General features: G+C 44.0%; 1 protein-coding gene across 5 annotated transcripts in view; it reads right to left on the bottom strand.

The window, feature by feature from the left end:
- PTPRG (protein tyrosine phosphatase receptor type G) overlaps positions 1-14,003 on the bottom strand; it is a 634,330-nt gene that overhangs the window by 41,373 nt on the left and 578,954 nt on the right. For 2 of the 5 annotated variants that reach the window (XM_040359120.1, XM_040359115.1), the window contains 6 exons: positions 7,297-7,379; positions 6,904-7,038; positions 4,935-5,075; positions 3,655-3,708; positions 2,281-2,453; positions 2,059-2,194 (listed from right to left, as the gene is read on the bottom strand). In XM_040359120.1, the coding sequence (XP_040215054.1) occupies positions 2,059-2,194; positions 2,281-2,453; positions 3,655-3,708; positions 4,935-5,075; positions 6,904-7,038; positions 7,297-7,379 (722 nt within the window). The remainder of the gene's footprint in view (positions 1-2,058; positions 2,195-2,280; positions 2,454-3,654; positions 3,709-4,934; positions 5,076-6,903; positions 7,039-7,296; positions 7,380-14,003) is intronic. The other 3 variants (XM_040359116.1, XM_040359118.1, XM_040359119.1) reach the window with 3 other exon arrangements.

Here is a 14,003-nt window from a genome sequence, read left to right as displayed (position 1 = left end):
GAGTATGAAGCCCAGGAAGCATGGCGGGGGCATGTGTTTGGGGAGGATGAATGTAGCAGAAGTGCTTGGAAGCAATCGGGCGGCTGTACCAACAGTTGGATTGTCAGATTAATGCACATTTCCAGCTGCCCCCCCCCCCTCTTCTTATGATTGCCAATGTATAGCATATCAGCAAAAGAGTTAAGGGTTAAAGTGTATCTAAACCAAAAAAACAAATGGTCTTATGTCGCAGCTTACATGGCTTTAGATTTCTTGCCTGTTCTCGATTTCTTTTTTTCAAGCTGTCATTTCCGATGATCCTGCCAGCAACACACTTCTTGTGCCAAAGTGATAACTTTTACTTATTGTTCTGTATTTATGGAGGCGCAGTGTTGTCACCCTAGGCTGATCTCCTAATTCACACTACAAACACTTCTTCCTTGCTTCATCCCCATTACATGAGGGAGGTTTGTAGTTCACAGAAGATTGCTGGGATAGCCAATGACATGGTTTAAGGTGTTAAGTAAAACTGAAGGCAAAATGTATTTTAGTTGCGAATCTCTATAGGGCCTTGTGACCGTTATCACTAAAAATTAAAGAAAAACTCAAATTTTGTGTGGTCACCAGAACAGGAACAGAGGAGAGATCTTCCACTAGTGTTGGTGGCCCTTGGTTACCACTCAGAGCACAGAATCCACCGCCACCAACTCCATAACTGCAGGACAAGTGTACTTCTAATTGGGCACACATGACAACATCATAGGAAAGGGACAAAATGCAGACTAAATCCAAAGTGCCACCTACATAAAAACAACAAGACATTCCCTTTATCTTGCCTTAGACGCCCTATACAGGCCACAGTGATTCACCTAGCATTTACAAGAGTCTCTAATTTGTGGGAAAACAACACATGAACAACATATTGTTTTTGTTCAGCACAAAGCGAAGGAGGCGGCTTCCTCCCACCTGATAGCGGCACTTTTTATCCCTGGAGAATTGCAGCCCACCTCCCTATCAACCACAAAACACTTAGCTGTCATCTTCAAACACACACAGAGCCGTACGGCTCAGTCTGCGCCGCATTACAGGCACAATTTAAAGTGATTCTTTGTTCTGCCCACGCTGGGCAAAGCAATGGGTTTACTTTAAAGTGTTATTAAACCCCAACAGTTTAATATTGATAACAGCGACTGACCTCAGTACTTACCTTGTGTGAAGCAACTTTATCAGAAGTTTGTCTTTCTTTCTCGATCCAAAAATCGCTGCCTCCGGTTCCCAGGCCTGAGGGTGGCTCCATTTATCTTGCAGGGTCCTATGGAGTCATCCTTTCATTCGCACTCCAGAAAGGGCGACTCCAAGCCAACGCAACCGGAGGCACCACATACAGGCAGGGAGGGACGACTGGACAGGGCACACTTGCGCAGTGGCCGCAATAAGTTAAAATTATGGGACATGTAGTCCCGAGTTGAGGGACTTTCAAAGAAGTGGTCATTGCACACTCCTTAAAGGGTTGTAAAGGTTTGTGTTTTTTCACCTTAATGCATCCTATGCATTAAGGTGAAAAAACACCTGGCAATCACCAGCTAACCCAGCCCCCCCCCCCCCTGTTTTACTTACCTGAGCCAGTTCACCTGCTCAGAGCATTCCCAGTGTCCTGTTCTCCATTGAGTCCTGGCACTGATTGGATATATTGATAGCAGCGTAGCCATTGGCTGCCGCTGTCAATCAAGTCCATTGACGCAGGTGCTGGGAGGGCAGGGGCCGAGTAATGCATCATACACTCAGCGTTTGTGGGTGCATGACTCAGGAGCGTGCCCTCAAGGTAACCCCCTCGGGAGAGCTTTTCTCCAAGGGGGTCATCTAATGCAGGGAGGAGCCTGAGAGCCACCACAGGGCCCCAGAAGAGGATGTTCGGGTCCACTTTGTGCAAAACTCGCTGCACAGTGGAGGTAAGTAAAGAAAAGAAGGGGTATCCCCTAATGGACTTTAAAGGCACCAATGTATGAGGTAAGTAAAGATAAGTATGACATGTTTGTTATTTAAAAAAAATCCTCAGAATAGAATAAAACACTGAGTTACCTCTGTCTGGACGAGGTAGTTCCGCTGTGTTCTGATGTGTTTCAGAAAGCCCAGAACATTGACTGTGATCTTGTCCTTTATCTGCTGCAGCATGCTGTCAATCACAATGTACGTCCCCGTCCTGCCAACTCCAGCACTGTGGGGTGAAAAGAAGGAGCATTTACAAACAAACGCCCTGAATTCTAGATTTAGACGCACTTCTCAAAAAGAGGAAAAGCTCACCTGCAGTGTACAAGCACTGGCCCCATGTCCGCTTGTTGAGCAGCCGATGATCTCCGGACGAAGGTCAGGACTGGCAGTGCATATTCTGGGACACCCATGTCTGGCCACTGCGTATAATGATACTGAATGACTGATCTCTCATTGTGACGACCCTTTGTGTTCCCTTTCTGACCCTATAATAGAAGTAAAAATGCTAAAAACACAAAATATGCAATAATAACCTGTACTCAAAGCTGAATAGCCACATGAAGCTACAAATTAGGTGGTTAAGGACATCACCAATCTAAACTTTGAATTCTCATGGCCTTGACTTTGGGCTCCCTTGCAGTGATGTCCTACACAGTTAAAGGGGATGTAAAGGTAAAAAATGTTTTCCTAAACAGCTTCCTTTACCTTAGTGCAGTCCTCCTTCACTTACCTCATCCTTCGATTTTGCTTTTAAATGTCCTTATTTCTTCTGAGAAATCCTCACTTTCTGTTCTTCTGTCTGTAACTCCACACTGTAATGCGAGGCTTTCTCCCTGGTGTGGAGTGTCGTGCTCGCCCCCTCCCTTGGACTACAGGAGAGTCAGGACACTCTCTACTTTGCAGATAGAGAAAGGAGCTGTGTGTCAGTAGGCGTCCTGACTCTCTAGTAGTCCAAGGGAGGGGGCGAGCACGACACTCCACACCAGGGAGAAAGCCTTGCATTACTGTGTGGAGTTACAGACAGAAGAACAGGAAGTGATGATTTCTCAGAAGAAATAAGGACATTTAAAAGCAAAATGGAAGGATGAGGTAAGTGAAGGAGAACTGCACTAAGGTAAAGGAAGCTATTTAGGGGAATTTTTTTTACCTTTACAACTCCTTTAATTCCATTCCTGGGTTCTGCATCACCATGATTGCCATCAAATGGTCTTGTTTGACAATTGTTATAGCTCATCTCACCCTACACAAGTATATTGGATTGTACCCATTCTTATAAACCAAACTTCTTTCCTGTTTGCGTTTAACTATGTTCTTGTTCTATAGCGACAATTCGCTTTTTCTTGTCAACATGCTTTATTTTATACGTTCAATACAAAACAAAGTTCAAAGTTACAAATTAGGAATGTCCAGCAAATAAGTGTTTATTCACCACTCTGCTGATATAAAGCCAGCTAGGCTGTCTCTTGAAACTGGTAAGAGTTTGTTATTTTTTTTTCTTCCTGCTACATTAGTTGTTGGTCCAAGAACGTGGCTCCGGTGGTTTCCCCAGCCCCTTAGGCTACCCCTTACACTTAGACCCAAGACTTAAAGTGATACTAAACTCACCCTGCTTAATTTACATTGTCCCTTCTATTTCTGTAAATGGATGATGGCAATGTAATTATTTTTAATAAAAAATTGAAGTACCTTTTTCCTAATCGATATACAGCTATCACATGACCCAGCACTTTCCCAGCCTGTCTGCAGGGAAAAATAAGCAAGAGGAGCTTTTAGTCCTCTACTGCTGGTCACATGTTCAATAAAAAAATAAAAAAAAAGCTTTTGGAAAACAGTAAAAATAAATAATATCAATAAATTGTCATACAGATTTATATTTGAAATCAAATCTTTATTATTTTTTTGGCAATAACATGATGTAGGCGGATTTCTGCCAGTAACAGACTGTAACGCCCCTCAAGCCTGTGTCTTCGAAGAGGGAGGTGAAGCCTTCATTAATCTATGTGTATTAGGGGGTATCCCACCCCTATTGTTTTTAGCTGGTTAATGGGCTTGGAGGAGGAGGGAGGGAGCGGGCTATCATTTACCACTGTGTATACACCCACATGTGTGACTCTATAGCCACATGGGATGCTCAGATGTGATGGGGAGGAAATGCTCAGCTTAGAAACTCACTGAAAACTGAGCATGTGCAGAGTTGCCACCACAGCTGCAAAATGCCTAGCTGAATTGGGAACATGGGCAGAAGGCAGAGATAGAGAACAGCACGATCAACCAGGTTTTTTGCAGAATACAGAAAATTAATCTCATAGTGACTGAGTGAATATGAACAGCATGCAATACACCATTTTATTTGATATATATATATTTTTATGATGTTGGTTTAGTGACACTTTAAAATTTTATCAAACTTTAATCAAATATTTAATCCCCCCCCCCCCCTTCACTAATAGATGTAATAGTCCAATAGCACAGGTGAGTATGTATTGCTGGGGAAGGGGGTTTATTGTTTCCCTCTACATATGTAAATCACAGATTCACTTTAATCCTTGAATCGAACAATAAAACTGAGAATCTGCAGTGGAAGAAATACGAGGGCTCCCATTACTGGCCTTCTTATGAAAATGCCAGCTTTCTCAGCCTTTAATATTTTGTGTCATTGGCCAGGAACAAGCATGAAACATTGGAAAGTGAGGATGAAGTCAGAACTCCTGATATGCATATGTATTCTGGGTCGTGGCTCAAATGTAATGGACACGATTGCCAGGGAGCTAACATTTTGGGAAGGACAGTTCAGCACTGGCAGCCTCCACACTTAAGTATAGGTTTTCTTTTCCCATTTGATCTGATGAATCAGTGGGTTTCAACATTGATATCTGTGATTGCTTTCTTCAGTTGACAACTACATCAGTCTAGTTAAGTTGTACGAAAAAAAGCCACCATCACTACCAAATGTACATTATACAAACCTTTACCTTCTTCATCTTTACATTCCTGATGGTGAACGTTCGCACTGTGTAGCAGGCATACACCCTTGTGCTCTTCAGGGTCACCATAATGTTTCCATACTCTTCGCTATTCTCCGTTGGCCAGTACTGGTCACATTTCCTCTGGAAACACCAAAGCAGAGTTTTTTAAGCAAACCAAAGCAAAGTGAATTTAAGTTTCATCCCATTCCAAAACCATGGGCATCAATATGGAGGACGTGAATGATATGAAACTCGGCATTGGTGCATTGATGCACTTGGCCAAAAAAACGAAACCAAAAATTACAGTTTTAAAAAAAACACACACACACATATATATTTATATATAATTGTATTATATTCAACTTTTGAATTACCGTATTTATCGGTGTATAACACGCACCCCCTCAATTTAAGAGGGAAGTTTCAGTATTTTTTTTTTTTTTTTTTTAATAAACCACTTTGAAGCAAAATAATGGTATCTGAGCATCAATGCAGCCTGATCTGTGCCCATCTGCAGTCTCAATGCAGCCTGATCTGTGCCCATCTGCAGTCTCAATGCACCCCGATCTGTGCCCATCTGCAGTCTCAATGCACCCCGATCTGTGCCCATCTGCAGTCTGATCTGTACCCATCTGCAGTCTCAATGCAGCCTGATCTGTGCCCATCTGCAGTCTCAATGCAGCCTGATGTGTGCCCATCTGCAACCTCAATGCAGCCTGATCTGTGCCCATCTGCAACCTCAATGCAGCCTGATCTGTGCCCATCTGCAGTCTCAATGCAGCCAGATCTGTGCCCATCTGCAGTCTCAATGCAGCCAGATCTGTGCCCATCTGCAGCCTCAATGCAGCCAGATCTGTGCCCATCTGCAGCCTCAATGCAGCCAGATCTGTGTCCATCTGCAGCATTGCTCCTCACTGCAGCCTGATTAGTGCCCATCTGCATCCTATAAATTTACCAAAATGCCCTGCCTGTTCAGTGCCCATCTGCAGTCTCCCCTTTCAGTGTCGGATCATCCCTGCTGTCTCTGAGGGAAGAGGGGGAGCGAGCGCCACTGAATTACATAGAGCTGCAATCTCCTTTTTGTGTACCTGGCGCTCGCCACTCACAGCCACGCCTCCTGCCCCTATGATAGACAGTACAGTGGTCCAGTGCGGGGCCAGGAGGCGTGGCTGTGTGTGACGGAGCGCCGGATACACAGGAAGGAGATCACGGCTCTATGTAATTCAGCGGCGCTCGCTCCTCTTCCCTTAGACAGCAGGGATCGGCATAGAACACGCACTCGCGATTTCCCCCTGATTTTAAGGGTGAAAAAGTATGTGTTATACGCCGATAAATGCGGTAAAATCATGAATTTAAATGAATATGAATTGTCGACCATTATTGGCACCTTTAGCTCAAGAAAAATGTGTCCCCTTAAATTCTATGTATGTTGTCACACTGGTCCATTGCCTTTCCATTGTGGTGTTAAAAATCTTGCTTGCTGCATTTTTTTTTTTTTAAAACTGTACCCATTCAATGCATATGGTTTCAATGTGGCATTTATAGGATTAAAACAAGCATTGAGAAGTCGACATGTCTCCCTCACTACTTGTCAAACAACTCTAAAAAGTGAACTTTCCACACATCTGAACGTGGTCGAAGTAAATAAAAATAAAAATAAAAATAAATAAACCTCATACACAATATAAAAGACAAAATAACACTATAATAATAGCAATAGATAACAATAGAAGCATTATACTATCTCAAAATAAAGATTTTTCAAAAGACATGGATTTTTAAACCAGCTTCATAACCCAGCAACCTCTTCTATAGATCTTAAAAATTACAAATAACCCATGTGTCTTTTTTATATAAATGCTGCCTATTGGAGTTCTCATCCCCCTTTTCATGGCTCCCTAATCCAGCACCCTGGAGTGACATCCCCAGAAGGCAAGAAAATTGCTTATAAAAGGCAGGCGCTACTTACTCGTCCTTTTTCTACTAGATTGGTTATCATAACAATGATTCCAGTGTTTTGCTCCCAAATCATCCTCCAGAAGTCTTCAAAAGTCGACTTTAAAGGTCCCTGGGCAGCGATGTAGGCCTTTGCTTTGTTGTAGCCCTTCAAAGACGAGCAAACACAAGATGAAAAGCCATCTCATGGCAAACAAATTAATAATTTAAGGCAAAGGAAAAAAAGCGAACCATCTTTTATGGATTGAATACATGATGTGAACTGTCCTTTGATACAAATTTAAAAATGAAGAAAAAAAAAATGTGTGGATGAAACATCAGAAAAAAAAAAAAAAAATCAACCAACTTTCTCTCGTTCTATTTGATAATCAAGGAAAACAGCGCTATGTGTATGAAGACAACTTACATCAACATAATTGGCATTAATGTAGTCACTGTGCTTTGAGTCTTTGCCAGGAATAGGCCTCAACTTCACTCTGCTGTGATCATCTGCAAATAACAAACACACAGAAAACTTACTGCCAGAAATCGGGGAGGACACGTTGAATATGAACATTTTCAAATGGTAATTTTAGAGTAAATTTACAGATCAAGGATGTTTTACAAGAGACGTCATTTAGTGAGTTTGCAGCAATCTTATTCAAAGCATCTTAGTTAAAAGGTTTATGCGGCAAAAGGGCAACAATCTTTTTTCCATTTCCCATTTTTCCAGCAATTGCATAGTTCAGGGCAGAGGAGGGCGGGAACATTTGGCTTGCAGCGATCAAATGCCGTGGGGATAGGAGTCCAATGGCGCGTACACACGACTTTTTCTCGGGTTCTAAAAAATTTAGTTTTTTTTTAATGTCATTAAAAACGATCGTGTGTGGGCTCCAGACCATTTTTCACGATCTAAAAAATGGGCATTAAAAATTTCGAACATGCTCTAATTTTTCACGTCGTTTTTAACGTCGTAAAAAATGGTCGTGTGTGGGCTTTAACGATGTGAAAAAAACGTGCATGCTCAGAAGCAAGTTATGAGACGGGAGCGCTCGTTCTGGTAAAACTACCGTTTGTAATGGAGTAAGCCAGGGTTTGACAAATTTGCTTGGAATCTAGGAGCCAGCTAAAAAAGTTAGGAGCCAGAAAATGCGCCCGTCCCGACGAGCTCGCGCACAGAAGCGAACACATACGTGAGTAGCGCCCGCATATGTAAACGGTATTCAAACCACTCGTATGGTATCGCCGCGATCGTTAGAGCGAGAGCAATAATTCTAGCTCTAGACCTCCTCTGTAACTCAAACCATGCAACCTGTAGATTTTTTTTTAAACATCGCCTATGGAGATTTTAAAGGGTAAAAGTTTGTCGGCATTCCATGAGCGGACACAATTTTGAAGCGTGACATGTTGGGTATGAATTTACTCGGCGTAACATTATCTTTCACAATATAAAAAAAATTGGGATAACTTTACTGTTGTCTTATATTTTAATTTAAAAAAGTGTATTTTTTTCCTAAAAAAGTGCGCTTGTAAAACCGCTGCGCAAATACGGCGTGACAGAAAGTATTGCAACGATCGCCATTTTATTCTCTAGTGTGTTGGAATAAAAAATATATATAATGTTTGGGGGTTCTAATTAGAGGGAAGGAGATGGCAGTGAAAATAGTGATAAATGATAAACATTAAAATTGCTGCAATGCCAATGTAATGCCAACGGCCACCACCAGATGGCGCCAGCTCACAGAAGCTTCCGAAGAGCTTAGGACTTCACAAGGCTGCAAAGCCGCGGTCTCAATTACCGGCCGTCGCGGACCCCGCCACGATCGCACGGCGGGGGAGGTGGGGGCGCACGGAGGCACAGGATCCTGTGCCTCCGTGCGCCCCGCCGCGTGATCGCGGCGGCCGGTAATTGAGGCAGCGGCTTCGCGGCCTCAATTACTGGCGGACGCGGGCGCCAGGTCACAATTTCTTGTCGCCAATGCGACCTGGCGCCTGGATATTGTCGACCCCTGGAGTAAGCACATTCATCACGCTGTAACAGACTGAAAAGCGTGAATCGTCTTTTACCAACACAAAATCAGCAAAAGCAGCCCCAAGGGTGGCGTCATCCGAATAGAACTTCCCCTTTATAGTGCCGACGTACGTGTTGTACGTCACCGCACTTTGCTAGAGCATTTTTTTTTCACGATCATGTGTAGGCAAGGCCGTTTTAATGATCGGGTTGAAAAAAAAGGTCGTTTTTTCTAGACCATTCAAAACTTAATTTTTTACAACCCGAATAACGGTCGTGTGTACGCGGCATTAGGCCCAATGCACACAAGGCCTTTAGGTGTAGGCAAAGGAACAGGGGCGGACTGACAACTCATGGGGCCCCCGGGCAATAGAAGACTATGGGGCCCCTGGGCTTACAGATGGCCACCATACCAGGAGGCAGTGCAGAGGCAGATTTTCACATCAAAAGCATGTCGTTTCAGACATATCAGGGACAGATGTAAAAAAAACACAGATTTTTACATACTGTCCCTGGTTTTATTGAGCCTGGCAACCCTGATGGGGCCCCCTAGTGGCATGGGGCCCTCGGGCAGTGCCCGAGAGCCCCAATGGTCAGTCCGCCCCTGCAAAGGAACAGATGCACTGTCAGCCTGTCAAAGTCTAAGAGACGCCGACAGCTGCAAGGGCTGGATGGTGTACCCAGTGGTATTGGCATTTAGGGCAGTATGCACCCTATGGATATACAGACTTGCATTCCAGGCATTCATCCTTGGGTGTATACTGCCCTAAACATTAGTACTGATAGATAGGGCCACCTTTAATATGCATTGGACCCTGGGAAAAATTTATTATTGGGACCTCCCGACTCCAATTATCAACTAATTGCTGGTAGTGTGGGCTCAAGGAGCAGCTGCGTTGGGCCACACACTGCCCTGTGTTAAAGATGGCGCTGTCGCTAGGTGCACTGTCCGGCCTTAGCAGCTGTCAGCCAATCAAAAGTTTGACAGGATGCCGGCAGCGGTGTCCTCCTCCTGCATTGGACTCTACTGCCAGTGTGTGTGGGGTCTAAAAGCTGAACTCCAGGAAAAAAAATCTAAACACTACACATTAAACAAGACTTATTCTAGGTACTGATGGCTGCTTGTTACTGCAAACCTTATTTTTTTCTATTGCCAGATCCTACACACAGCACTAGGTTTCCAGCAATCAGAACATTTCAACTAAGACAACACCAACCAGCACAAGAGACACTTCTCACTGAATGTAGATAGCCTTCTATGGACTTGGGATTTAATGCTCTGTAAACATTCGTGCTGGGATGGATAACAAATGAAAGATGATATAAAATACTCTTAACCACTTTACCCTCAGAAGTTTTCATGATCAGGCCATTTTTTGCGTTACGGCAATGCGTTACTTTAACTGACAATTGTGTGGCCGTGAGACGCTGTACCCAAATAAAATTAACGTACCGTATATACTTGAGTATAAGCCGAGTTTTTCAGCACATTTATTTATGCTGAAAATGCCCCCCTCGGCTTATACTCTAGTCACCTTTTTGCGCCTGATCTCCCGGACTTTGGGGACCCGGTACCGGCCGGCAATAGGTCCCCTGGACCGCAAACTTGGCACACATATAGCCCCACTCTTCCTCTACATGTGTACAAAGTTTGTTGTCTGGGGGACTTACGGCCTGGGGAGCACCGATTTTTCATATTCGGGCACCGCTTCCATAGACTCCCATGTTAAACCGTAATTTCTCCGGTAAATTTGGGGACCCGGCCGGCTGTAGGTCCCCTGGACCCGAAACTTGGCACACATGTAACCCCAGTTCCACTTAAGACCCGGACCAAAATGCAGCTAAAGGACCTTGCCCCTTTTTGCGATTCGGCACTGCGTCGCTTTAACTGACAATTGCGCGGTCGTGCGACGTGGCTCCCAAACAAAATTGGCGTTCTTTTTTTCCCACAAATAGAGCTTTCTTTTGGTGGTATTGATCACCTCTGCGGTTTTTATTTTTTGTGCTATAAACAAAAATAGAGCGACAATTTTGAAAGAAATGCAATATTTTTTACTTTTTGCTATAATAAATATCCCCCAAAAATATATAAAAACAATTTTTTCTCCTCAGTTTAGGCCGATACGTATTTTTCTACATAATTTTGGTAAAAAAAAAAAATCGCAATAAGCATTTATCGGTTGGTTTGCGCAAAATTTATAGCGTTTACAAAATAGGGCATAGTTTTATTGCATTTTTATTATTTTCTTACTACTAATGGCGGCGATCAGCGATTTTTTTCATGACTGTGACATTATGGTGGACACTTCGGACAATTTTGACACATTTTTGGGACCATTGTAATTTTCACAGCAAAAAATGCATTTAAAATGCATTGTTTACTGTGGAAATGACAGTTGTAGTTTGGGAGTTAACCACAGGGGGCGCTGAAGGAGTTATGTTTCACCTAGTGTGTGTTTACAACTGTAGGGGGGTGTGGCTGTAGGAGTGATGTCATCGATTGTGTCCCCCTATAAAAGGGATGACACGATGGATGCAGCCGCCACAGTGAAGAACGGGGAAGCCATGTTTACACGCGACTCTCCCCGTTCTTCAGCTCCGGGGACCGATCGCAGGACCCCAGCGGCGATCGGGTCCCGCGGTCCCTGGTGCGGGCCCGCGACCCATGGCTGGGTACATGTACAGGACGTACCTGTACGTACATGTGCCCAGCCATGCCATTCTGCTGACGTATATGTGCAGGAGGCGGTCCTTAAGTGGTTAAACGTAAGTCTAGTCATGGACACAGTGAGGCAAGGGCACAGTGAGGCAAGGGCACAGTGAGGCATGCAGATGGACACCCTAGGCTTATTCTCGAGTCAATATGTTTTCCCAGTTTTTTGTGGTAAAATTAGGTGCCTCGGCTTATATTCGGGTCGGCTTATACTCGAGTATATACGGTAATTTTTTTCCCCACAAACAGAGCTTTCTTTTGGTGGTATTTGATTGCCCCTGCTTTCTTTATTTTATTTTTTCCTAAAGTTTTGCCTATAGTTCTACTTTAACAATTCATTAAAGGCCTGCTTGGAAGGGTCAGTCCAAACAAAACTCATATGTTGGTGATATATAGAGATGGTTTGTGTGCAATCTTCAGGTCTTAAGAGACTCCAGCAGGCGTTTCCCCCCTTCTGCTGCAGAAGGAGACACAGTCCACGACACCCTTTCCATAGTGTAAAATGAAAACCCAATAAGAAGAGCGAATTCCCTTGATAGTGGTGACAAATGGGTGGGCCAAGACCCGCAGAGCTTTCGTCCCCAGAAGATGCAACAGTCTGGTAGGTTATTCAAGCTGTCAGCACCTACTCATTAGTGAAAAAAAAATCACTTTTAGTTGAATTGACCCTTTAAGCTTCAAAAAGTGCCCTCCAGCAAGTCTCAGAATCGTGCGGCCAGTGAGTGATCTACTCCCTCATCATTAAACAGTAGCGGGATGTTCAGCGCACAGCAGGAGCTGCAATCAAACGCGGCTTTTCTCCGTGTCCGGCACAGAATGAAAGTTAGACATTTTTCATTTACATTCAGTCAGTAGAAATTGGAACTGAAGTGTGTAACAGCAGCTAATTAACATTTAATACTGTGTGTGGAACAGTGTCGGGAACAAGTGTCCACACATTTGGCAGTGGCGCCTGGAGCTCATGCCGAATTTCTTTTTATTTTTTAATTCTTTGTAACAATAAAACATTTCTGGAAAATCATGTAGTCATTAAAGTGGAACACTGGTCATACATACAATAAATATCAATGTACACCCCCCCTACCCCTCCTTCTGTCCTTGCTGGTTTTACTATTGTTAGCCATACCCGCTGAATTGGTTAAAATTCAAAACCAGAGAGGCCCTGTTGGCACTACCCGGCGGCTCAACAAACGTCAACTGAAAAATCGAAGGAGCTGGGTTTAGAATTCTTGGCCGAACAGTGATTTTTCAATTAAATGCAGCCACTCTGTGGGTTTTGGCAGCTGCCAGAATACATTAGCTGGCAGAAGCTTCCTCCATCCATGGTGCGCTGCATTGATGGAGGAATCTATTTGTTTGTTTTTTCCCCCATTGAGCCTGTGGGGCTGAACAAGAGAAATCCAAGGCTAAAGCCAACCAAAGAGGGTTTGAATCAAAGGCCAGCTCAGCAGGGACCACCTGAGATTGTAACCATGTATGGACAGGCCGATTGTACACGAGTTGATAAATCGATCAACTTGGGTACAACCAGCATGTCAGATTTTTCATGCAATTATTGTCAGTGGCTATAGCCACTAGCAATAATTACTGTGTGTTCTTCCATTGGGGATAGCTCCCCCCGCCCTGCAACTGAGAGAACAAAATAGCTCCATGAGAAGGATTCCCCCATCAACACTGACTGTTTTAATAGGGGGAACCAAGCGTTTTTTCCCCCCTCCATCTATGGTTGGCTTAAAGTGGTTGTAAACCCCCCCCCCCCCCCCAAAAAAAAAAAAACCCTACTAGCTTATTATGAAATACTCACCTTAGATCGAAGCCTCCGCAGCGGTTCCAACACACTGCTTTGCCCGGCAACATTTCGGGTATTCGGGTGCTATGATTGGCCCGAGCCGTGATGACATCACTCCACCGCATGCGCGCAGGATCTGCTGGTAACTGCACGTCAGCTGAAGCAACGGCATGAACGAGCCATTGCTTCAGTGTGCATGTGCCAATGACGTTGGCACATGCTGATACAAGGGATATCTCCTAAACCGTGCAGGTTTAGGAGATATCCACGGTAGCTACAGGTAAGCCTTAATATAGGCATACCTTTAGTGAAAAGTGGTTGTAAAGGGCTTACAACCACTTTAAGGGATAATGTAATAAAGAGGTTTATTTATCTTACTCTATGGCCGCCATGTAGCATCTGGCTTTCCGCTCCCCTGCTCTCCAGTGCCAGAAAAGGGGGTTGGCATGCCCACATCATCACAAGCTGGTGGCCACCATAATGATCTGTATTGTGATGTCAGTAAAAGGGGCGACAACAAGACCAGTCTGAGGAGGACTAGAAGAGCAGCCTCTGGGAACAGTCAACACAACCAGAATCGACAGGAAGAAACTCTGTGGGACCATGGATTAAGGTAAGAGT

Source organism: Rana temporaria, chromosome 7, assembly GCF_905171775.1.
Source record: "Rana temporaria chromosome 7, aRanTem1.1, whole genome shotgun sequence".
Taxonomy (NCBI): Eukaryota; Metazoa; Chordata; class Amphibia; order Anura; family Ranidae; genus Rana; species Rana temporaria.
The sequence above is the reverse complement of the archived record's forward strand: the minus strand, read 5'-3'. Positions and strand labels throughout refer to the sequence as shown.